A 25072-nucleotide genomic window follows, 5' to 3' on the forward strand; every position below is an offset into this window, starting at 1 on the left:
AGTAAATTAGCTTGGGCTGAGAGGGCCCGGGAGAGCCCACCCCTCCCTGGCTGCCGCTTCCCGTTCGTCGGAGGAAGAAAGAGCAGGCATTTTATGTTAGAGTTATTTATTGTTCTCTCTGAGTGAACATTATACCGTGGCCGTCCCTACTGGAAACGCCAGCTGTTAACAGGCTCCTGAATGGATTTCAGTGTGAACTCCCCGGGCCTCTGGAAAGCTTGGGTATAAAGAAAACAGGCTCAGAATTGCAAGAATGAGAGCACATTGCCTTCGGCCGCACGCCCGAAGGCTGACTGCAGATAGAAGCGCTGGCTGAGGTTTTCACGCAAGTCACACTTAGATGTGTGCACTAAGGGAGCCCTGTGAGGCAGCAGTGCCCCTTCCCCGGGGCAGAGGCAGACGTTGGCACGGGAGGCAAAAGACCCAGCCCTCCGGTGCCAGCAGATTCCTGGCAGCAGAAGTGTCCCCTTGGTAAACTAGCTCAGCCCCCGGGGCCAGGCCAGACACAAGAACCACCAGGACCCTGGGAAGGCCCCTGTCTTGGCCCCAGGACGCAGGGGAGCAGGCGGGTGTCTGAGAATGAGGAAGACTGTGTGTGCCATCCCTGGACGCGCTCTCCTCTGCCCTGGGGTAGGCGCCCGCGTGGACAAGTGCTCCTAGCTGGTTGGATTTAGTCGGCGGAATCTCTACAGAGATTCCCAGGTGCACTCCTATCCCACAATCCCCCGATCTCTCTGTTTAAGGGGGAGACTGCGGGGCTGTAGGTCATGAGCGGTGTTGCCCTGGGTCCAGCTGCCCAGCCCAGGGCGGACTCGGGACAGCTGGTGCCTCCCCACCCCCCACCAGGGTGCAGTCCCTGTCCCCGTGAGCCTCCGCCCGCACCTCTCCCTCCTGCGCCCCCGCCCCTCCCGCTGCCCAGACGCACTCCGGGCCTTGACAAGGCCCCGCGGGGCTGCACTTCAAGCCCACAAAGCAGCTTCTCTGCTCACGGGAGAAACGGTCTCGGCTGTATCGGCGTCTCGTTGACTACGGCTTCTCCTTGCTTCACTCGCTCACCTCCCCTCTGCGCTGCCCCCTCCCCGGGGTCCGGGGTCCGAGGCCGTGCCCCGCCCGGCAGCCCAGGAGCCCGTGCAGGGTTGTTGCCCCAGGGACGACCGCTGGGTTTTGAGGGACACGGAACAAGAGGGGAGCTGCCAAACGTGAGACGAGAAGAAAGGCGGAAATCAGGAAGCTGAAAGTCCAACGGAGAGGACTTTGGCCGTCAGAAACTCTGTAAGAGACCAAACCAGAAGGAAGTGGCTGGAACCAAAGCGAGCGTTCGGCCGCCCTTGCTCAAACCCTTGGTGGTAAGATCGTAGGAAAGCATTGAGTTTTTCTGAAACTCGATGTCAAAAGTGCATTTCCTGTTCTTCTCTTTCCAGACAAGGTGAGCGCGTCGTCGGCCTTTATCACTCCCTTCAAGCACTTCAGTCCCGGCGCCGTGAACACGGAAGACGAAGACCGACTGAGTAAGCAGCTTCCCCGTGCGCGGAGGGGTGTCCTCTAATGTCCCCAAACACTGAGACCTCGGAGTGATGGGGGGGACTGTCTGGGCTTCCCGGAGCAGGAGGCTCTGCTCCCGCTGCCCCACCCCCTCCCTGAACCCCGTCCCCAACGTGAACCCCTTCCCCACCAGGGACCCTGTCTCCCCGCCACGGAACCCCCTCCTCACCTAGAACCCTACCCCACCCGGAACCCCGCCCCCACCTGCGGATCAGGACACTTGCAGTGACTGTATAATTGAGAACCCCAGGATTGTCGGGGAAAATCCGTTCTCCTGCACCCTCTCTTCGCTTTCCATTGTTTTCCCTTCAAGAAGGGGGGGGGATGAGCACAGTCTGTACAATGACTTAACACGGGAAAGGCTGGACGGGGGCCGACCTGTAGAGGCATTTCTGGCTCGTGAAGGAACCCGGGACGCAGCAGAGCAGTGCAGGGCAAAGGGACTCCGAGCGGTCCCCTGCTGAGACCACGGAGGGACCCCGGGGGTGGGGGGACAGGGCTGGTGTTGGGGGGTGGGGCTCCTGGACGTGACCGGCACACTCCCAAACCCCAGACCACACAGGTCGCTCCTGCATTTCATTATGACCCCACCCACGGGCCGTCCTTCCGCCAAGTGGGACCGCGCCGACTGATCAAGGCTCGAACTCCCCAGGACCTTGACCAGGACGCACGGCGGGGGGACCCCCAGCCGCGGCTCTGCCGTCAGCTGGTGAGACACACGGCTGGCAACAGGACCGAGGCTGAGGGCATGTCCCACGTCCCCGCCCGAATCGAAATCGCAGAGCAGGGTTGCTGGACGGGCACAGAGTCCCGCGGAAATCAGGACGCGGCTCCCTGGGCCAGCCGTCCAGGGCCCCTCCTCAACCAAGTTCACGGACACTTGTCTGTTGTCTCAGGGTCTCAGCGGGAAAATCTCCAGGACTCGGTCTGTGTGTGTACAAGTACCTCACAAATGTGGACCACGTCCGCCAGCCACAAGCACGTGCCCACACGCACCCCAAGCTGAGCGGGACGTGTGCACGCAGCGATTCGGCTAAACACGAGGAGAGAACACGCTGAGATGGGGAATCTGCCTCCTTCGGTTGGGGGTGGGACCTGCTGACGTAGCTGGAGCCCCGCATGGGGCGAGACCTCCCGGACGGGCTCTCGTGCGGTCACTACTCCCCGCGAGCCCGCGCCACGGGTCCCAGAGCCTCGCGGGCACAACCCGAATCACAGCATTGGGATCGGAATGCGTGGGACCGTGTGTGAACGCAGTAAACGCACAAACTGGCTATTTCCCCTAATCGGTGGGAACCCATGGAGAAGATTGACTTTTAATTGTTTGTTACACATTAGAAAGCCTTTGCAACACTTGGAAAATCCTTACTTAGAAAACCTTATTCCCAAACACCGTTCAGAGCAAACCTCCAATCAATGGCCTGACGGTGCCTTCCAAAACCATGGACACAGTCTCGGCAGCGCCCTCGGGACGTGGGAGAGGAGTGAGCGGGGCGCGCGGGGCGTGGGTGATGTGTGATGTGTGCTGTACGTGTGCATGCACACACCTGTGCAGTACAGGTGAGCGTGACGGGAAGGGTCTTTATCCCTGCAGCCGTGTGACGCAGGTGTGCCTGCGCCGTGGTTAGGCAAGGGCGCTCAGCCGGCTCTTGTGTGGCTCGCTCTGGGCACCGTCGGGCGGGCTTTCCCATGGCCACCGGCGCTCGGCACCTCTCGTCCCCGGAGCCTGAGCTCCCGCTGCCAAGTGCAGAGCTGCGGCCAGGGGTCAGGGTCCGGAGACACTCAGCCTATCTGGAAGGACAGGTCACTCTGCTGGAGCTGGACGCCGTGAGACCGCGGGTGCGGACTCCCCCTCCACGTGGCCTGTGCACGTTTGAAAGACGGTGCCAACACACAAGGGCAGCCTCCTGGTCAGACTGAACTCTGAGAGGGGATGTCTCACCTGGAAGATGAAACTAGCCGCGGCCACACCAGGGTAAAATTCTGCGTTCTCTCACTAAAATGCAATTCTTGCACACGTGGGACCTCTCCTTTTGCCAAGAGGGACAATGCACTCACGGGCCCAGGAGACGGACCGATGTGAGCGCAGACGGGAAACGGCCACTGGCGCGTGGTGTCTGTCTAATGGAGTGCGAAGCTATTTACCTGCTTTTTTTCTACTTTCCACGATGGAAGGACACGCGTGACTCCTGGAATCACAAAGCCGTCGGCGGGTCTCATGTTCGACGCAGGGAGGATGAGGGAACTCGCCCCGGGCCGGCGTGGGCACGCAGGACACCTGCACGCGCTCTCCTCGGAGCAGGACTTTGCCGAGGGAAGGCTTGTGGGATCCAAGTCAGAAATCTTCCAGCGCGACATGAGCCTTCCGTGGGGGCTCCGTGGGGTGGTGGGAGCTGTTCTGGGTCCCCAGGCCCATCACCCCGTCTGGCCCCCTCTCTGCCCGCTAGCATTTTCCCACAGGCTGACGTCGGCACGCCGAGTGCCTGCACACGGAGAGTGGGGACAGGCTCACCGAACAGGCGACTCCCCAGTCCAACCCCCTGCGGGGAGGTGTGCTGCCTGCAGAGCCCCTCTGAGCCCGACCCACCACGCGTCTCTGAGCTACGACGGGCACGTAGAGCAATTATTTGGAAGAATGAATTCCAGGGTAGGATTAAAGGACTTTCTAATTCTTACAACCTAGTCTGACCTGTCAGTTTGACTGTTGCTAGTGTACAACAAGTACATTTTCAGAGATGAACTATTTTTATCATGTAATAAACATTCCAGTGCTAAGGTCTGCACCCTAGAACCCACAGAGAGTCCGGGCGGGTGGGCTGCCTCCCTCTGTCAAATCCTTCAAGGCAGGGGCAGCGTCATTTCCACGGTGACCACGATCAGTCATCAGGAAGCACAAGGCCTGGAAGCCCGTGGCGTTCACGGACCCCGTTTACGGATCACGTGGGAAGTTGCATAGGTTGTGTCTCCTGAGCCGCACAGAAGCCCCGCACGGCAGGGGCCATCACGCTTTCCGGCGGTCTCCAGACAGAGCTGCTGGTGCTTACGCCGCCCGTGAGGCCTGGGGTGGCCCACAGGGCCCAGGAGCAGGAGACTCGGCTGGGAAAGGAGCCCGTACACTTGGATGCTGCGGGGCTCGGACCCGGGGAGCGTGGGTGGGGCAGGTACGGCACAGCCTGGCCTCGCGCCCCACTGCTGGCTCACCTGACAACAGAGTAGGGAAGCCTGTTAGCTGGCGGAGAGCGAAGGGAGAACCACTGCCTGGTCGGGGAGGGGCTGCGGCGGACCCCTTCCCCGGGAAGTAGGAAATGTGCATTCGAGAAGTCAGAGCTGGGGACGCATAAGAAATTCCCGTGGGATCGCAGTGCGAAACGCCCACAGATGGGCATCGGGTTTTCCCGGTGGCCCTGGCCAAGCGGCGTGTGGTGTCCCAGAGCAGGCCCGGGGGTCTGCAGGCCGGAGCTGCAGTGCGGGCGGGTCCCTCCACCAGGCACCTCCCCTCCCCCGCGCCATCTCTCCTCTGGGGACCGGGACTCACTGTGCGCGTCCTACAGGCATCTGTCCGTCCGTCCTACGGGGCCGAGCCTCCCAGAAGACAAAGGCTCTTTTCCCTCCGACTGTGTCGGGAGCCAGACGGACACTGACTCACGGGAGCTCTGATGCCAGCCAAAGCGAGAGAAGCGGGGTGGTTTGTGTTGCACTCTGGGGCCCGCGGGCTCCACGACAGGGGGATGTGCACGGACCTGGCCTCGGGACAGCCCGCAGCCGCCCGGAGCCCACACACTCTGACAGGCAGAGGCCGTACCCTGCTTCCTGGGGGGTAAGACCCTGCACTGCAGCGTCTGCCTCTCTCTGTCCCGCTCCCACCCAGGATGCGCTCCCTGCACGTCAGGGTTTGGGCTGAACATCCCCCTCGGCCTCCTTCGGGGCACGCTCGGGATGCTGTCACAGGCACACGCTGTTCGAACCCACATCCGCCGCTCTCAGAAAGTGCAGTTTGGACACGTGCAGGGGACCTGCCCCTGGTCCCACGGGCCTGAGACACAGAGGGACGCGGGTTCTCGTGCACAGGAGCCCCGAGCCGGCGGGTGACCGCTGCCCTGCCGGGCTCCTGCCGCTTCTGCCAACCACGCTCAGACCCCGCAGCCAGTTAAACGGAGTGCTCGGCCGCGGCGGGGAACCGGACCCAGTCTGCGCATCTGCAGGAACCAGAGGTCGTGCCAGAGTGTCCAGGTCGGGGCCCAGAAGCCCACTTTGTGCCTCAGTTGTTACTCGCTGTTGGGTTCTATAGAAAGGGCCTCCGTGCCACAATCCGATAACCGTGGCCAGTGCCACGGACAATGGTAAAGACGGCAGCCGTGGCTGCGGTGCGTCAGGGAAGGGAGGGGAGAGAAGCAGCGTCAGTGCGGGTGCAGGGGAACGTCCGTCCGCGAGGGCTGCTCCTCCAAGATAACCCTTTCTGCCTCGAAAGGCAACAGAGGTCATCTGATCTGCGGGCCGCTTCCCGGGCGCTAACAGTCCAGGCGACCCCCACCCCGCAGGAAATCAATAAGAAATTAAAGCGCTCCCAGCAATTTTCAATGCAATCTAGAATGGGGCTTTTGGGTCGGGCTGTGGTTTTTTCCCATCTCTACGTTCAGTGTGAGAAACTGCGTGGTTAATCTGCTCTACCGTGTCTTGGCCCGAAACACCGCGGTGGCGGGGCTCCCGGCTGCCTGGCCCGGGAGGCACAGTGATTAACGAAAGAGGCAGAGATTAAGTGCTTGATATTTGGAAGGTGATTATTTCTACTAAAACAGGCTGTAAATGCAGGGCATCCACCTCTAACCTACAAAACCCTCCGTGTCCCACCTTGGAACAAAGTCCCCTCCACAAACCTCACCCTGCGTCTCCGCAAACAGGGACCACGGCCCGTCCGGCCCGGCCAGGAGCCCCGAGGGTGCGTCCCCCACAGAGGGCACCTCTCCACGCCGGCGCGTGGCACGTTTCTGTTATATTCTTCGCCAGCAACGCCATGAGGGCGAGGTCACGGAGCCCAGCACGCTTCCTGCGGTCCGGCTCCGCGGCAGCCTGAGGGGAGCCCACGCGACGTCTGCCCACGAGCTACAGGCCAGTGTCAAAATCGCCCCACGTTTCCCCGGGCCTAACAAGAGCAAACTCTCTCCCGACTCCAGGGCACTTCTGCACGGGCCCCGCCTGGCCTCACCTCCCACGTCTGCCGGAGCCCGGGGCCTAGCACGCTCGGCAGCCTCACCGCCGCCCAGAGCCCAGCACAGGGAGACCCTGCGAAGGACCCAAGAACACAGTGGACGATTCTGCCTTACAGCGGCCGCGGACATTCCCGGGACACTCCCAGCTTGACCAGCAAGCCCCGATCTGGGCTCCTTCTAGAACATGGGGCCGTGACCCCACACAGGGTGGGTTTTAGGAAGAAGGGTAGTGAAGTGGAGGTCTGAGGGAGGCTCTGTGACCGGCGCCCGCCCCGCTCACCGCGGCGCCCCCGCAGGATTTCAGAGGAGACCCGAGGGGTCAGCGCACCAGAGGCACATTCACCCACGGAGCCATCGGGACTCTTGTCCCTTGGTCCCCAAGCGATCCGTGACTGACGTCTCCAGAACAGAACCGCCTTATCGGCCGTGAGATGGCCCAAGATGGCCAGTCCACGGAGGTTAAATGATTGTGACACGAACTCAGCACCCACTTTAGCCAAGGACGGCTTCCCTCAACTCACTTCATAGGATTTCTCGCAAAGGAAGGAAGAAAAGAGCCATCGCAGACACAAAGGCAGTGACCCTCTGAGCCTGCCTTGTTTCCTCCTCGTGTCTCGGGGAAGCAGGGACATCTGGAACCTTTACCCGGGGTGTGTGAGGACCCCACGATCTGCAACGTCTGTGCCTGTATGATACACACCAGCGATACCCTCACCTGGGTGTCATTTTCACCATCTAGCACATTCCCGAGGTCCACCCCGCTGACGCACACAGCTGGGTGCCCCGCAGCGTTCTGCTGTACGGGGATAACACCGTTCCCCAACCACCGCTCTCGGCGGGGAAGGCCTCCTGACCCTCAGCGCTGCCCACAGCGGATGGGCGGACAGGGCCGCCGGGCCATTTGGTCGGGGCAACGCTGAGGGTCACCCGGGCCCAGGGCAGGCAGCTGGCCTCAGCCTCGACACGTCCCAGCCCAGGCCCAGAGCAGCAGACGGCAGCAGCACGCGGGGGCCGTGCTCCCCACACGCGCCCCCCCAACAGCCTTCTTCCCAGAAATGCATCCCTGAGAGACCCGCCCGGGAATCTGGGTCCCTCCACTCGGCCCCCACCTCTGCGTGCTGTTCCCGCGGCTCCCAGGCCTGCCGGCTGCGCGGGCACCGGGGCGCAGGTGTGCCGCGTCTGCCGTCCGTCACGAGCTGCCAGGGCCCAGGGTCACGGCTGTGTTTCTCGCCCGCAGGTACCAGCAGCGCCGACGTGAAGGAAAACCGGAACGTGAGCAACCTGGAGGCGCGGCCCCTGCCCGCGGGCGACAGGGCCAGAGGCGGCGCGCCCGGCGTGAAGCGGAAGCGGCCCCTGGAGGAAGGCAGCGGCAGCCCGCTGTGCAAGCTGCAGCTCGTCTGGAAGACGCTGTCGTGGTCCGTGGCGCCCAAGAACGCGCTGGTGCAGCTGCACGACCTGCGCCCAGGCCTGCAGTTCCGCACGGTGTCGCAGACCGGCCCGGTGCACGCGCCCGTCTTCGCCGTGGCCGTGGAGGTGAACGGGCTCACGTTCGAGGGCACGGGGCCGACCAAGAAGAAAGCGAAGATGCGGGCGGCCGAGCTAGCCCTGAGGTCCTTCGTGCAGTTCCCCAACGCCTGCCAGGCCCACCTGGCCATGGGCAGCGGCGCCGGCTCGTCCACGGACTTCACCTCGGACCAGGCCGACTTCCCTGACACCCTGTTCAAGGAGTTCGAGCCGGCCGCGCCCAGCGAGGCCTTCCCGGGCCGCCGCCCCGCGGACGCCGGGCTGCTGTCGTCCGCCTGCCGGCGGGGGCGGCTACTCTGCCACCCCCTGGACCTGGTGGGCCCGGCGCGGCCAGACAGGCCCAGGTCGGGCCCCGCGGCACCCTGCGAGAGGAACCCCGTGGTCGTGCTGAACGAGCTGCGCTCCGGCCTGCGCTACGTGTGCCTCGCGGAGCCGGCGGAGAAGCGGCGCGCCAAGAGCTTCGTCATGGCCGTGAGCGTGGACGGCAGGACGTTCGAAGGCTCAGGACGCAGCAAGAAGCTGGCCAAGGGCCAGGCGGCTCAGGCCGCCCTGCAGGCCCTCTTCAACATCCGGCTGCCCGGCCACATCCCCAGCAGGAACAGAAGTCACCTCTTGCCGCAGGTGAGACGCGCAGGTGGCCGGGGCAGGTGGCGTTCTTCAGAAGCTAGGAGGACGGGCGGTGGTGGGCAGCAGGCAGAGCCCTCTGCCCGGACTACAGGCTCCCCTGGGGCGCACGACCTCCTCTAGGAAAGCCAGGCTCTGCCCGGCGCCCTCCAAAGGCCTGGTCGCCCAGCTTCATCATTAGGATTGACATTTGGGGGTTTGGAGAGAGTGAGCGCGTGAGTGTAAAGAGTGCCCAGACCCTGTGTTAGCCACGCTCGCCTGGAGACAGGGACACCCCTTGCGAGGAGCGGGGCCCTGGTCCCCAGAGCTGGGTGAGCAGCAGGACACCTGGTGTCTTGCCTGGGCCACTCAGGGACGCGGCCACTGGGCAGCGCGGCAGAAGAGCAGCCCACCTGGTGTGTGGCGCCGGGCGGTCGGGGGGCGTCTCCAGCTGGGGGCCCAGAGAGAGCCCCACGGGTGTGGCTCACCTCATCTCAGTGAGGCCAGAGACAGGCCGGTGCGTGCGCGGCCCGCTCGGGGCCCCAGCCGGGCCAGATGGAGGTGGGGTCCAAGGCCTCGGCCGATGGGCAGTAGAGGGCTCCGGGGGAGGGGGGCTGAGAGCCAGCATCATGGTCATGTCAAGGTCATGTCACGACCCCTATGATTTCAACGGTGGGTCTGCTTCTCACCCTGGCTCACCCCGGCTTATTCGGGAAACACCATGTAGCGCCGTCCGTGCGGCGCGAACTATCCTGACGCCTGGACACCACGGCGTCCTTCCCCGTCCTGCGGTGCTTGGGGATGAAAACCCGTTTCTCCCCACGCTCCGGGACCGCTCTGTGGCCACCGCTTCCGGTGCACATAGGCCAGGCACAGAAGGGAGCGGGCAGTGAGGGAGCCCGTGGCCCCGTGTGGCTGCGAGTCCGCCAGCACGTGGGGGGATGGGGGGCTTGGCCGCGGAGCACGGCGAGCTGCGCAGCCTTCTCAGCGAAAGGCTCCGGTGCGGGCCCCGGGGCGGAGGGGCAGCCGGGCCAGCGCTCCCCGTTCCCTCATCAGGGTGACAGCCGCGAGGCTGGCAGTGACCCGCCCCCACTGCCGGGTCCCTGTTTCTCTGCCACCTCGGCCTCCGGCTCCGTCACTTATTTTCGGAGGTTAGTTGAGCACTTAAGGGGAGGCTGGAGGCGTCCAGACCACGTCGGCACCTGCCCTGCCCTTCGATCCCGCCTCCCAGGGACGCAGGGTCAGGTAAACCGGGTGTTTGCAGAGCGGCTCAGCGTCCGACTCCATCCCCGAGCACCTCCCGGGGTGGGGGCCGCAGCCCTGCTCTCACCTCCCACACCCTGTTCTGTCCTGCGTCCACCGTTGCTCCTTTCTGTCCCTGAACTCGGGACCCCGTGGTGGAAGTCTGCCGACAGCGCCGAGGAAAGGGTGATGCCCCCCGCAGCGGGTGAGCCCTGGGCTGCCCACGCCCTCGGCTATGCTGTGTCTCCCAGCCCCTTCCTGAGGAGGCCCCTCACCCTGGCCCCCAGCTGGCCACCGCCAGCCTGGCCTGTCCCCCCATCCCGCCTCCCCCACTGCCCCCGCACCCGCTCCCCTGCAGGCTGGAGCCTGTCAGTGAGCTCTGGCCTGATGCCCCGTCCTTTCATGTTGTGACCCCTGAGCGCCCGGAGGGAGGGGCCAGGCCGCACCACTGCTTTGTGACAGCCACTGGACCCCAGGATGCAGCTCGTCACCTAGAGCCACGGCCCAAAATTGTTTTCCTCTGACGGCTGCTGCCCACCCCGACCAGATGATGGAGGCTGTGGTTCACCCTTCACAGCTGAGGCCGCCGTGCTGCAGGCTCATTACCTGCTCCCTCACCCCTGCACCCCAGGGCTGCGTGGGGCCGAGCAGGCCAGGGGACCCAGGGCCAGGCGTCATTGGGGGCTTTGCTAAATGTGAATCCCTGTCTTGGGCATGGTCTGGATTCGGGATCTGGATTCGGGGTCTGGATTTGGGGGCTGGATTCAGGGGCTGATCTTTAATTCAAAGAAAAAAAGATTCCAAGAGTCTAAGTCGTGCCTTGCTTCCCTGCTCTGCCCGATCCTTCCCCCGTGGTCCTGGGCTCCACGTCCGCAAAGGCACGACCCTTCATCCCCTAACTATGCTGTTAACACCTGTGCCAGGAGGGACAGCCAGCAGCCCTGGCCCGGCCAGGCTCCCGGAAAAGGCAGGTCCCCCTGAGCCGGGGCCCACGGCAGCCCTGCTCACTGCCGGACTGGCCGTTCTAACGTTCCCAGCCCTGACTCCTGGTTCTGCCCCCCATGGCGGTCTTAGGTGAGCGGAATGACCAGCCAGGAGTGTGGTGGGTCACAAAGCACAGTCCCGCGGGCTTTCCCCAAAGGCTCCGTGGGCGGTACAGAATGTGTGCTCTCTGCTGGAAGCCGGAAGCCCCCGTAAGTGATGGGGAACGAAGGAAGGATCCGATTGTAATGGCACCGGGGGCCGGTGGGAGTGCACGAGCTGGGGCGTGGAGCGGGACCCCACACTTCTGATTTCCATGCAGGGAGGTCAGCTCACCTGCCCTGTTCAGCCTGGAGACCAGGTCCACACCGGCCTGGAAGGGCATGCCAGAGACTCGCTCTGTCCTGACGACAAGTCTGGGCGAGAGCAAGCTCTCCAGCGCCCCTCAGCTGAGGACCGTGGGCAGCCTGTCCAGAGAGGCCACCGTGCTGTGCTGGTCACCCAAGCACCAGCCCTGCTGGGCTGCAGGACATGGACGCACAGGCAGAGGGTCCCTCCCCACCAGGAAAGGCAAACAGCACTTGCTTCCATGGCCAGTTTGAAGGAGGCGGTTCTGAAGAGCAGTAGGCCCAGTGACAACGAATATCGTAGGTATTCCCCAAAGTCTGATTTTCAACAACTCCTTTATCGGGGCATTTCTCAGAACTGAGCTAGTTTTGTTCCTTTACTTTCCTGAGATCTGGCTTCAGGTCTCTTATCCAGAGGGCTAAGGCCAAGGCTTTATTAAATTCTCTAAAACACAGTACAGACCAGGGGGATGGTCTGTAACTCACACACAGGTGTGCAGGCTGTGCACTGTGCAAATATCCGTGGATAAGGATCGCCAGGGCAGACCAGGAGGTAGCTGGCCCACTTTCCTGGCCTGCTCTCGGTGCTGCTTCTCAGAACAGGGCTCCTTGAGATGCTTGCAAGTGACACCGAGTCCACATCAGCATCTACCGACGGTCCCCAACTCAAGATGCCTCACCTCCACAACGTCTCAGCTTTGCGTCGGTGCAAAAGCGGTACACACTCAGTAGAAGCCATTCTTTGAGTTTTGAGTTTGGGTTTAGAGTCTTGTCCCAGGCGCACTTGCCTTTTGAGCGGCTCCCGTCAGCCCCACGATCACGGGGGTCACAGCGGGTCCATGGATAGCCATCCCACACCCATACCCGCCGTCAGCTCTCCACAGTGAGCGTCGTACGGGATACACTATGTGAGAGCGTCCACACCGGATTCCCGAGTAGGCGCCGTGGCGGGGATTGTCCCGACCGTGGGCGGAGGTCCGCGTGCTGTGCACGTCTCAGGCCGGGGAGGCTGCGTGGGACGGTCAAGGTTAGGCGTATTAAATGCAACTTTGGCTTGAGGATATTTTCCATTTACAATGGGTTTATCGGGACACAACCCCATTAAAAGTCAAGGATAATCTCTAAATACTCATTCCCTGGAAGTATCATCATAAAAAAAGGAGATAAAAATCACAAAATCTCTATCTGTCTCCGGCCTTCACTTCCCAACCCAGCATGAAAAGAGCTGACTTCGTAGAAGCAGGAGATCCCATCCGAAAGGCATCACCCCGGTGCCTCCCATGGTGGACAGGAGGAGGTACACGGGGTTGGCCTCGAAGGACAGTGGGTACCTGACCCCAGGGTTTCAGGAAGCAGCTCCCGGGGTTTCAGGAAACAAGCACGGAGACTGACTTGGAGACTGACTTGGAGACCGACCTGGAGACCAACTTGGAGACCGACCTGGAGACCGACCTGGAGACCGACCTGGAGACCGACCTGGAGACTGACCTGGAGACTGACTTGCGGGAGCTTCTCTCACACTTGTCCATCCCCTTCATTCTGTTTTGTTTCGATTTCCACGTGTCTCAAAGGTTCGTCTTTCCCCCAGAGTAAGAGGGGGAGTACCTCCAGCCTGTGCACACGGGGGCTGCTTGGACCGCGCCCTCCGGGGGTCCTTGCGGGGCAGTAACCCCGCCTGGCTCTGCTCCCCCATGTGCGGCTAGGGCTGGGATGAGAACCATGGGAATTTAGGGTGCGATGGAAAGGAACAATCAGTCTTTAAGTTCCAGCATTTCGTAGCGAATGTGGCTCAGAGCTCCAGCGCACGGCCCCCTTTCCTGGAATCTGCCCCCAGAATTAGCTGCGGAACGAGGCCGAGGGTCTGTTCCTGCCTTCTCCCCAGCTGTGCGGCGGGACGCTAACAGCATATCTGCGCAAATGTGCCCTCCTTCTCCCAAACCCCAAGGTGACCCCCAGCTGCTTCTGGCCAGTTTACAGACTGTTGTTCTGATCTCACACTCCTGCTAATCTCTCTCACTCGACACGAGTGGCATCCTAACCGCCGTAATGCAGAACCGTTAATTAATATTGTCATAACAAATTAGCAATAGAGGGGCCCTCAAATTTTAAATAGACTTAAATTAAAAAACAGATAGCTGTGGAAATCATATCCACTTGGCTTTGAAATGGCTTAACACTGTCCATGCGGGTTTCCCCAAGGACACCCAAAACCAGCAGCAGATGCCCAGGCGTCCTGCCCACAGGGCTCCGGGGACACAGGAAGGGACAGCCGGTACTGACTCTGCCGTCGGCCACGGGTCCGGCCTGCGGCAATTCCTGAATGACATCTGAGCAGAGTCCTGGAGCTCTGAGGGTCCCATGAGACAGACAGTTTTGGACCCTAAGTCAGTCTCTGGCCTTTTCGGCACGCCAGCAAGGCGTTGTCTCATGTCCACGTCTGACAGGAGTTCAGTTCCTCAGCTGTTTTCCTGTTGTGTCCTTGGGGAGTGGGACTAGGTCCTGACCTCACCGCATCTAGGCACCTGCTGGCGCAGGAGACCCGCCGTGGCTCCGACCCATCTCCAGAGCACGACTCTGGCCACAGAGACAGTGAGCCACAGAACGCGGCCAAACACTGACCGGGGGGCTCTGGGGACTTCCCCTGCGGCTCGTAGGCATTGCCGGAAGGTTCGAGGGGCCTAGAGGCACCCACACACGCCTCCCTTCACTCGTCCTCTCCCTGCTCTGCCGAGACGCACTCCCTCGCCACCACTGTCCCCAAAGAACTGTGTGTCAGGGAACCAGCACGCTCGCTTCCACTCGAAACCGTCCAGACAGGAGTAAAGGCTGATCTGGGCCTGGCTGGGCGTGAAGGGTGGGTGACGGCGGCGTGGACAGCTGTGCTCAGCGGGAGCAGGGACAGAGTGTGGCCTCTTGCCGGGCAGGATTTCCACCTCACTGGGGAACCTCTGGGGGGGATTCAGCATCTTGGGATGCTTCCAGAAGCTCATCCCTGGGGAGTCCGTTTGGGCTGCTGTAGTAGAGCACTGCAGACGGGGTATCAACAAACAGGTCACCCCCAGCTCAGGGGCCGGAAGGCTGACATCCCGGTGTGGCAGACCCCGCGTCCCATGAGGACCCTTTGCAGCTCCCAGACAGCGTCTTCCCGCGGCGTCCTTACATGCGTGGAGGGAGCACTAATCCCCCGTGGGGTCCCGCCCTCACGACCACCTCCCCTCCAGAGACCCTGAACCCAACACCACCGTCTTGGGGGTTCTGTGTCACATACAAATGTGGGGGGCCACAAACATGCGCCCCGGCGACGCAGCCACCACTACCTTCGGACAGAACGCTCTGCGCTACCATCCAAGCCAGAACGAGCCGGCACTAGCCGACCGCGGCCCAACCTCACGGCCTGGGCCGACCCGCCAGCTCAGCCTTTTTGTCACTCTGGCCTCGGTCCCCCTCCCGCCCTGCCCCCGCTTCCCTACGGAGGCGCACACTTCACTCAGTTAATGAACAAAAGTGTCCTCCACGTGACTGAGACCTCGCTCGCCCCGTGCGAACGCGGGCCATCCTCTGAGAGAAAACACGCATCTCTGCAGCCGCGGAAGAAAACCCACTCGGTGCCACGACACCGCACCGTTCAGCCGAGTCGGCCCCTGAAACACAGCCCTCTTCCCTGACCACCACCACGGACACCAGCCACAGACCAGGGACCCCCGGATGAGGCCGGGGCCTTCCCCACACAATGCCGTTTCATCGGTTAACAAAAACAAAGAAACAACTTCGTTTCGCTGCGGAGGGGGGAGGGGCTGCTCTGAGGAGTGCAGAGAAGGCACCCGGGTTGGGCCAGGGCAGCACCCCCCCCTCCCCTCTCGAGCTGCAGGGAAGGTCCCGGAACGCTTGATTTCGGGTGCTAGCAGTTAATTTGGGGACGCAAGTATTACAAATGCTGCGTGGTGATGCAAAGTCCCTGTGCGTTGCCGGAAGATGTGAGGGGCCTAGCATCGGTCTTTACCGTCTCCAACAAATATGGTACCGCCTTGTCACGGAGCATCCCTGCAGTAGGGAGCGGGATGTTTCCTTCCAGTCAAACACAGTGATGGCCGTCAGTCAGGATGGGGAGACCTGAGTCCCGCAGATAGCCCGGCGCTGGGGAGGACAAGCGGACGCTGTCCTCTGCCCCGACACTGAGAAATTATGAAGTCGGATGACATGATCATGTCCGATTTTTGTTAATGTCGTTAATCAGTGAGCCAAGCAGTCAAGAGGAAGCCACCCTTGGTCCCGCAGAGCGAAATCAGTGCTTCCCAGGCCTCTGTCTGCCTCTCAGACACCCACATGCTCTGCGCACCCGTGGCACACTCATGCACAGGCGTGTAGCTCCGCCTGGAGAGAAGACAGGCAGCCGCGGCGGAGGCAGAGGTGGGAGAAACACGCCCTCCTTGGCGACGCATCTCAGAGACTTAGCAAAAGCTGTTCTCCCGTGGAACCACCTGACCTCTCCGCCGTGCTGCTCTGGTGCCTGCGAAGGGCTGTTCTGACGATTGGTCATGACAACGGAGCAGCACGCTGTGGCCACTGGTGGCCCTCCGTGTCGTCGTGATGAGGATACAGCTGGAGGCTCGGCGCTTCGGGGTGTCCTCTTTCTGTACACGGGACATCACAACGCCCAGAGCAGCCAGAGGGGACACGAGCCCGTCCACGCAGGGCCAGGCTTCCAGGGAGTCGTGAGGTTTGCTGGGACACACAGGCTCCTACCGTGGGCTGGCAGCAACGCTGGCAGGAGCAAACCACGTGCCGCCCACCCCAGGCTCGCGTGCACGGGGGCCGGCGCTCCTGTGTGCCGAACACTCGGCAGCCCCGTGTGCAGCCGAGAAGCAGGAGCGAGTTCACGGGAGATGCTGTGGGGAGGGGCTCCGGCAGGCGCCGGGCATGGGCGCCGCCAGCTGTCTTGCTCACACCGTCCCGTCCCTCTTGGAGAGCAGAGAGGCCTGAAGAGCGGCATTGTGGTGGGGACGCTGTGACCTGGCTGTGCTCCTGCCACACAGCCCCCTCCAGGATGCAACCAGCCCCCCAGCTCAGACCCAGCATCCAGTCTCACTCCCGTAGGAACGTGTCTTCCGAGCATGCACGTGCAGGTAAGCCGTGCTGACCCAGGGCAGGGCCACCAGGGCTGATGAAGAAGCCCTGGTTCCACGCAGGACCTCGGTCCCCCGGTGGCCGTGGCTCCTTTTTCCCTCTGCGGTCACCTTCAGCAGCTCGAATTCTAAGAGGCTTGACGTGGGCCCCAGACGGAGCCAGGGTGAAGGTTCCCTCACCTAGCATCTCCGTCTCAGTCTCGGGGTTCAGCACGGGCGGATCCTCGCGTGGGGTCCGGCCCTCCCCCTCAGCTACTCTGGGTGACCCTAGACAACCAAGGGAGACCCCGAGGGAACCTCCTGGATTGTCATGCGGCTTGGAGTACATGCTCGCTCTGCAAGGCTGTGGAAGGCTGCTCAGTGGGTACTTTGTTTGAGACGAGGGGCAGGAAGCAAGAGGAAAGCACACTTTTATCCAGAACGGTGGTGCCCTCCCGATACGGGCTGCACCGCGGTCACCACCGAGGCGTCGCCCCAGAGCAACCCCGGCTCTCTCTGCCACTCTCCTGCATCAGATAAGTGCCCAGGGCAGATGCTGCCACGACCGCAGCACATGGAATCGTGGACGCCAGGGTGACCCGCTGTCCCACAAGGTTCCGGAAGCCTGTCTGCCTCCTTGGAACTGTTCGCCGGCTGGTCTGCTCCCACTCCGTCCGGGTCCAGCCGGTGATCGCGCAAGCAGCCTCTCACCCTCCTGCGTGTCTGGGTTTGTGACCGCGCACCTCCCACGGCCCACGGGGAGAGGAAAGCCGCATTTCGCAGAAAGAAGACGACCTCCGCGTCCGCCAGCCTGGAAGGATTCGACCTCTGCGTCCGCTGGCCCAGCACTCCCCCAAAGCTTCACTTGTTTCCCCAGAACAGCTGACAGGTCACCTCAGTGTCACGCACACGGGAAAACCCTTCTAAACGTCTCTCCTTGGTGAGGGTGATGAAGGCTTTGTGAACAACGCATTACACGTTCGCACAATGCACACGCCATGTCCGTGTGCGTACAGGACACACTCGCGGGACACGTGGTCACACGAGGCACATGCAACGTGCGCACGGTATGTGCAGCGTGTGTTTCTACGAGTGCCTCGCCCATCTTACTTCTTACTGAAACACATTTGCTGCAATTTTCTTCAAAGATTTTCTTGATTTCACAGTGAGAGGGAGCACAAGCAGGGGGAGCGCACTGGGGAGGGAGAAGCAGGCTCCACGCTGCGCAGGGGCCCGATGCCAGACTCCATCCCAGGACCCTGGGATCGTGACCTCCCAGAAGGCGGACGCTTCACTGACGGAGCCCCCAGGCGCCCCAGTTTGCTGCACTTAAGTAACAGGAGCTGAGCATGTCCGTCAGCTTCAACGTTCCCGGCACTGGGTTTGGCATTTTCAAATACAGTTAATAGAAGAGTTGACTGACCGGCAGCGTCTGTCCACCAAGCTCCCCCACCCGGCGTCTTCCTGTTCCTCGGCCACGGAGCACAACAGCAGCGCCGCAGACCCCACAGGGATGTCAGGAGCTGTTGCTTCCCAGGCCCCGGACGGCCGCTGCGCCTGACGTACGATCGCACGGTCCAGCCTCACGACGTCCTTGGAGGCAGCGCGACTCGTGTCCTGTTGCACAGAAGAGGACACGGAGGCAGACATTAAACCCTCTGCCCGCAGTCAGCTGGTGAGCGGCGGTGGCCACAGACAGCGTCCCCCGCGCTGAGCAGCAGCCGTCGGACGTATCACATGATCAGCCCTTTCCGGCCGGGCTGTCTTTCCGGGAAAACGCAGCGTCTGCTCCAGTCCCCCCGGGGTTGGTGCAAAGGCCTGGCTTCCCAATGCCACTTTCCTTCACATCACAGGGGGGTGGAGAGATCGCAGCTTAGAGAGGGAGCGGCTCAGAGTCCCAGACCCGTAACCATGGCCCCACAGCTCAACATCGGGAAAATGCGTTGTTCTAAACTCGTGCACTCAGTGGAACTGTGAGTTCATGCACTCGGAGTTACAAGCCTGCAGAACCCAAGTCCCCGTCCACCTCCAAGCGAGGGGCTTGCTTCAGGAGCAGGAGGGTTCCCTCGGGCTGGAGGACAATGCTCGTGATGACGAATCCGGTTTCCGCGGCCGAAGCACAGCCTGTCCTCACGGAGCGTTGTGGGAGACGGTCTCCGCATGAGGAGAGCACTCGGTGAACGGCGCTCAGGTTGCACGGTCGCGGGCAGAGGGTACCCCCGGGACCTGGGCCGAGGACTCAGAGCAAACACACATGCGTGTCGGCAGCAGCAAGACGAGCGCAGATTCGGCCTCCCACGCCACGCCACGCGGCAGGAGTTGGATGAGCTTGAAGACACAACTCTGGGTCTGCAGGTGACATGCCTTCCTGCCCGGCCCCAGGACCCCGTACCCCGACCAGCAGAGGGGCCCGGCCCGAGCCGTCCTGCCCAGGACAGCAGCAGGGGCAGAGACTCCCTTCCGGGGCTCGTTGGCCCTGTCCACTGGCTTGGCCCTGTAGACCCGAAACAAGTGGCTCTTTTTCCAACCAACCGTCCCAGTGGACAAAGACCAGCATGGCAGGGGTCCAAGAAGGAGGCATCGCGAAGAGGCTGAGGTGACCAACACAACGGGTTTCCTCATGTGGGGCCTGGTGAGGCCAACTGTCCCGAGTGCCCACAACCCACGGGCAGAGCTGACACCGCCAGCGCCCCTGCACGCAGCCTCCACCGGCAGCGGACAACCTGGGAAGCAGATACGAAGCACCAGGAAACACCCAGAACGTGCCCGGAGGCCATGGTCCCCGACGTCCGGACACGGACCAGACCCTGGAGCTCCAGGGAGGACCAGCCAGCGTCCAGCTCACCTGTGGCGGGAGCCCACATCCAGCGTCCACAGTGCTTGACGCAGCTGCGACCTTCGTTTGCGGCAGGGTGCGGACCCCAACACGCGCCCATGCGGCCAAGGACTAGAACTTGATCTGGAGAGAAGTGTCCACCCGCACAGCCCTGCACGAGGTGCCTGGACACGCGTGCGACACGCACCCACCTCACCCCGCTGTCCCGGAAACTGGCTTCGGACACGTCAGCTCCTGCTCACGGCACACCTCTCCCAGTTCACGCTAAAATCGCCCGTCCCACGACCTCCTCCTGCTGGTTCCCGGGGTCCGGAGTGGGCCGTGGACCTCCACTGCCGGGCCACATGCTGTTCCCATCGCGGGAGACAGGAGCAGAGGGAGGCGGAACGGCCTCCACAAAGGCCACGGCCACTGGGAATGGCGGAGGGACAGCCGAGGTGATGAGTTGAACCATTCCTCCTCGTGCGAAGGACAGCGATAAACTTCACCTGACACGGCGACCCTCGGTGGGCTGAAAAGGTGTGGTTGTTGCTCCAGAGAATGTCTGTGGTCTCCGGAGGGCGAGCGGGGTCCAGGAATGTCTTTTCCGTGAGGAACACCTCATAACTCACAAGAGGCTCAACCTAAATGGAGCTGCAAAGGTCGTTCTTACTTTATGACAAGAAGCAATTACCAAGGAGCCTGCAAACCCTTTGTTTCCCTTCCCCGGCCGTGCAGGACTCGTGTGTCGTAATCTAGAACGACCGAGCTCTGCCGCGAGGGCATTCATTTAACAGACGCCAACGGGCTCCCGCAACGCAGGCAGGTGTGCGAGAACCAGAGAAACGTCCTCTGCGTGCCTAGAGCGTTGGTTAGGCACCAAGTACTTCAGACACTGATGAACGGAGGGTAAACTGGTAAAATTCACTGGGAAAGTCACAGAGAGCCCGAGAGACAGCCACGGGACGCACAGGACGAGGAAATAAGGTGCGCCACAGCCCACGTGCGCCGGGTCGGACTCCTGCAAAGTGAGTGGCGCGGTGAATGTCTTACGGACTCCCGCTGCTGGAAAGCCTCCGGCACTGAACCCTGTGGAAAAGCAAAGAACCATTTCAAATGAATTGATGCTGAATTTATACGCATTCCACAAATTTGAATGTTTGCATATTGGAGTTTCTTTAAATGGGGGACACGTTTAGAAATCACTGGATTTTACAACCAAATTACTCTTGAATAAGAGTTAATTGTGTTTACATTCGTCATGAAAATATATGGAAACATGCTATGAATGGTCGTATCAACCACAACAGCCCAATGTGAAGACCCATTTAGTACTATTCAAACCCAAATTCAGTGTTAAGGCACTTGGAAGCCAGTCTGTTCGCGACGCAAACATCTCTCTGACTTGCACGCACTGAATGGAATAAACAAAGCCATGAGCTAGTGGCAAAAACAACGAGATACTCAGGATTGCAGGTTTTGCTTTGATGACTTGTAAAATCAGAAAAAAGGGAAAGACTATATCCTACCTAGGCAGGGACTTACCTGTTCTTATTTAAGATGGATCAGGATGTTCCTTTAGGGTTAGAAAAGACGTAAATGACTGCCAGTTCGTGCACAGCCTGACTGACGGCTTGTGAGCTGTGCTGCAGACTGCTCCCCACGCACCCGTCCATCCGTCCGTCCACACCCGCATGCATCCGTGCGTCCCTCCGTGCGTCCGTCCGTCCATCCGTCCGACCGTCTGTCCGTCCATCCGTCCATTTCACAAGTACTTACTGAGCAAACCCGGACTCCGGTGACGGGCCCAGTGCTAGGAACACACAGAGGAGAACAGGATAAAGAACTGCTCGTAGCTGGTCAACGTGGTCCCCAAACTGTGGTCCAGTAATCCCAGCATAACGTTTGCTTGGGTGTCACATCTTAAAATGCAGATACTGGGCACTTCGCCTAGACTTCCAATCGGAATATCTTGGGCTGTATTTCCAACAAGTGCCCCCAAATGATTCTTACTCATGCTAAAATTTCAGAACTGAACTACAGGAAAGGTTTGAAATGAAAACCAATAATTACGCTATGTTTTACGATGCTGCTGTAGAGCTGCGTTGAGCGTCTGGTGGAAGCAGAGGAGAGAGGGCTAACGGGTCCCCCACAACAAAGACTGTTTGTTAACGAGAGCACATCCTACACACGGCAAGTGCACAAAGAAATCCCACACGTTCTATAGAAAACCACAGCAAAATACAAAGTTAATTTTAACTCTATACAAATGTGTTTGGCTTTTGTGAAAGAACACTCCTTATAAGAGGAAAGCTGCAAAAGTGCAGGAAATAATCCACCTTGAAACGCTGAAGGCGCAACTGTTAACCCTGTGAAGCTTCACGAAAGCACAGCGGAGTGGCCCGACGGACAGCGTGAGCTTCAGCAGCGAGGGCACACGCAGAGAAAGAGCGGGCGGGCGCGGCACGGGCAAACACTCCTTGTCTTGGGAAGCGGTTTCTGACCCACGAGGCTCACATCTGACAAAGGCAGACGCTGCTGCCCGCGGCACCGAACACCAGCCACGTGTTCAAATGGGTCTGACCCGGAGAGGGCTGAGCTCTCTCAGACTTTGTGTCATTCACTAAGGAACACAAAGCTGAGGGTCAGTCCGCTTGTGGGACATCCGCGGATGCCCGCTCCGTAGCACACGCAGCGCGTCCCGCTCCACGGCTGACGCGGGGAAGGGGACCCGGCAGCAGGCTTGCCCGGCACCAGGGCTCCCAGCCGGCCCCAAGGTGACCGGCAGGCCCCGCCCACGAGTGACCTCACTGTGCTTCCTGACGGGTCGACTTTTCCACATGAGTTTATCTGCACTTTGTGCAAACACCACTGGGGGCTCGGCCTCGGTCTCTGGAGATGTCCACTGACCAAGCTCCGGACAGAGGGAGCACGGATCGTGTCTGGGGTTCAGCCGCAGCCAGGGCCTACGGGCGCGTGTGGGGCACAGGCACGGTGTGGCCGGGGCGTGAGCGGGCCTGACGGCGGGTCTCCCCACCCACAGCAGCAGCCCCGACCCCGTGCCCTTCTCATCTTATGCCATGAGGCTTTCTGGTGTCTGGCTGGTGGGCTGCCCCGCCTTCCCCAGGCGTTACCTGCGGCCCACATCTGTCCTCCGCGGCGCCCTTTCTCTGCTACACACACACACACACACACACACACACACACACACACACTCTGCCTCGTGCCTGAGCTGTGTATTAGTGTGATGAGAAAAACTGTGCTGGGGGCAAGGATCAAAGCGCCCTCAGAAGGGCTCTGGGCTCACAGCACAGCACCGTGCGGACAGGGAGGCAGGCCCCATGGTCAAGACCATGGACACAGCCGAGACCGTGCACGCGGTACTGCCTGCGGGACTTTGGGCACCTGCCCTTTCGCCGTTCGGTAAAACTGGGGAGGAGTGAAACCGACCCCCAGGGCCGCGGTGACCATAACTAAAGGGGCCCTTCTTGGACTTCATCCTTCCCCAAAACACAATGTAGCCACCTAAGTATTGTGTAACACAGGGTGACTCCAAAGTAAGCCATTACAGCACCAAAGTCAAGCAGAACCAAGGGGAGAGCTCGTAAAAACGGAGTAAACTCAGCTAAGTCTGGGGCACTTGCAATGAGCCCGGCCGTTGAGTGAGAAGCGCTCGAGCACTTTCCTTCGATGAGCTCGGGACGTGCTCTGGGATGGCCCCTGGCAGCCGGCGTGGGCAGTCGACAGTGCACACGGGTCCCAGACCCAGAAAATGGGCCAGTCTGAGAAGGGCCCCCACAGATGGCTCTGCTTCGACCGACAGTGTCCTCTGCTTCGTACTCACCTTCTTTTACTTTTGTCAACGGGAAGGGGACAAGGAAAAATCGGGGTAACCTAAAACAGAAAGGGAAGCAGGAGCTCTGCCTCCCAGTGCCGTAAATTATTTTTACGTATAAGTAGTCAATTTAGTCAAAGAGTTTGAAAGTTTTTGAGGTTTTTCCTCAAACTGATGTAGCCTGTCTGAATTAATTAACCAGATGTCATCAAAAAAACAAAATCACAAAACGTATAACACAAGGGAAGGGGGGCTCTCTCCATCTCTACCCTCTGCTCTCAGTAGTAAACACAGGGATGGTCTTGGAGTCCTGAGAATTCTTCTGTCAAAATATCAAAAACATGTCATTTTTTGTTGCAATATTTTTCATTCATCTGTTAGATGCCCCCAAAGCAGCCGCAGAGGCCCGTGCTGGCCAACAAGCGTTCTGGTCTTCCTGCTACGGGTTCAGGGTTGCAGCGCCTGGCTTCCCCACCCTGACGTGCAAACGTGCGAGCGGGATGAACGGCAGGTGGCCTTCTGAGTCCGACCCACCCTGGCACATCCACGTGCCGCCGCCTCACCATGTCACTAGCGGTCTTTCTGAAAGCCTTCCACACTGCCCACGTAACCACCCCCATAGCCCGGCACCAGAGCCTCTAAACACACCTGACAGCTTGCCGGACCACTGCGGACGGGCAAGCCCCCCACTGATCAGCTTAGTATGGTGAAGTTTCTGACGTGTGGTGCGTGTGGACGGTGCACCGAGGTAAAAGAAGAAAATCTAGAGCTTTTATTACTTTGCATTTTAATCTCATTATAATGATTTTCTGAGCTAAATCAAATACCATGAATTCTTCCTTTGAACGTGTGTGAACCTGTGGTTTTTTGTATCTTCAGGTGCAGCCATTACCACCATCTAATTTTAGAAGTTCACCCCCCCCCCCCCCGCAAAAAGCCTTCTCGGCGTTCTCCCCTCCCCAGCCCCTGGCCCCCGCACACCTCCTTTCTGCCTCTCAGCACCGCCGCACTCCTCACGCTCCACGGGAACGGAGCCACGCGGCCTGCAGCCTCTTGGGTCTGGCTTCTTTGACAGCGTCTTTTATTCGAGGTCCATCCATGATCTGGACAAAGTATCGGTTCTTCCTTCCTTTTTATAGCCAAATGACATCCGAGGTTAAAGATGTGCCGCACCGTCTTCGTCCATTCGTGCGGACCGTCAGCACGTGGCTCCTACTTCCTGGCATCCGGAGTGACGCCCTGAGCGCCGGCACACGCACTTCTGTGTGGACGTACGTTTCCACTTCTCCTGGGGATCACCCAGCAGGGAAGTGCTGTTTCTAAACGTACTCAACATCTCGAGAACTTTCGGGCCTCTCTTCCCACTGGAAGTGAACGGGGCCGCGGGTTCTCCACATCCTGGACAACACTGCGGCCATCTGTCCTGTCTCTCGGCCACCCTGCCCGTGTGAAATGGCATGTCCGTGTCGTTCGGGCTTGCGTTTCTGACGAGTCGGGATCTTGGGGGTCTTCTAATGAGCCCCGTACACGTCTTCTCTGGAGAAAAACCTGTTCAGATCCTTGGGACTGTTTTTATTTGGGTCTTTTCTTTTCTGAGTTATAAGATTCCCTTATATATACTGACCACTAGTCCCTTATCAGACGTAGGACTTGCAAATATTTTCTCCCATTCTAAGGGTTGCCTTTGCACTTTCTTAATGACATCCTTTGAAGCATGAAAGTTTTTAAATTTGACCAAGCCCAAATGACCCATTTTCCCTTTTGTGACTTGGTCTCACCAAGATCATGAAAATGGACCCCTAGGTTTCCTGGTAATGGCTTTACAGTTTCCACTAGAGCCTCCAAGATGTTGCTAAATAGCGGTGGCCTGGACA

The 25072-nt window shown here is 60.4% G+C and overlaps 1 protein-coding gene across 1 annotated transcript in view; it reads left to right on the forward strand.

Annotated features, from left to right (window-relative positions):
- The window catches only part of ADARB2 (adenosine deaminase RNA specific B2 (inactive)), a 317484-nt gene that overhangs the window by 236992 nt on the left and 55420 nt on the right, over positions 1-25072 (forward strand). The window contains exons 2-3 of the mRNA XM_082739778.1: positions 1422-1508; positions 7987-8894. Coding sequence (XP_082595904.1) covers positions 1422-1508; positions 7987-8894 — 995 coding nt within the window. The remainder of the gene's footprint in view (positions 1-1421; positions 1509-7986; positions 8895-25072) is intronic.

Source organism: Mustela nivalis (assembly GCF_964662115.1).
Source record: "Mustela nivalis genome assembly, chromosome: 7".
Taxonomy (NCBI): domain Eukaryota; kingdom Metazoa; phylum Chordata; class Mammalia; order Carnivora; family Mustelidae; genus Mustela; species Mustela nivalis.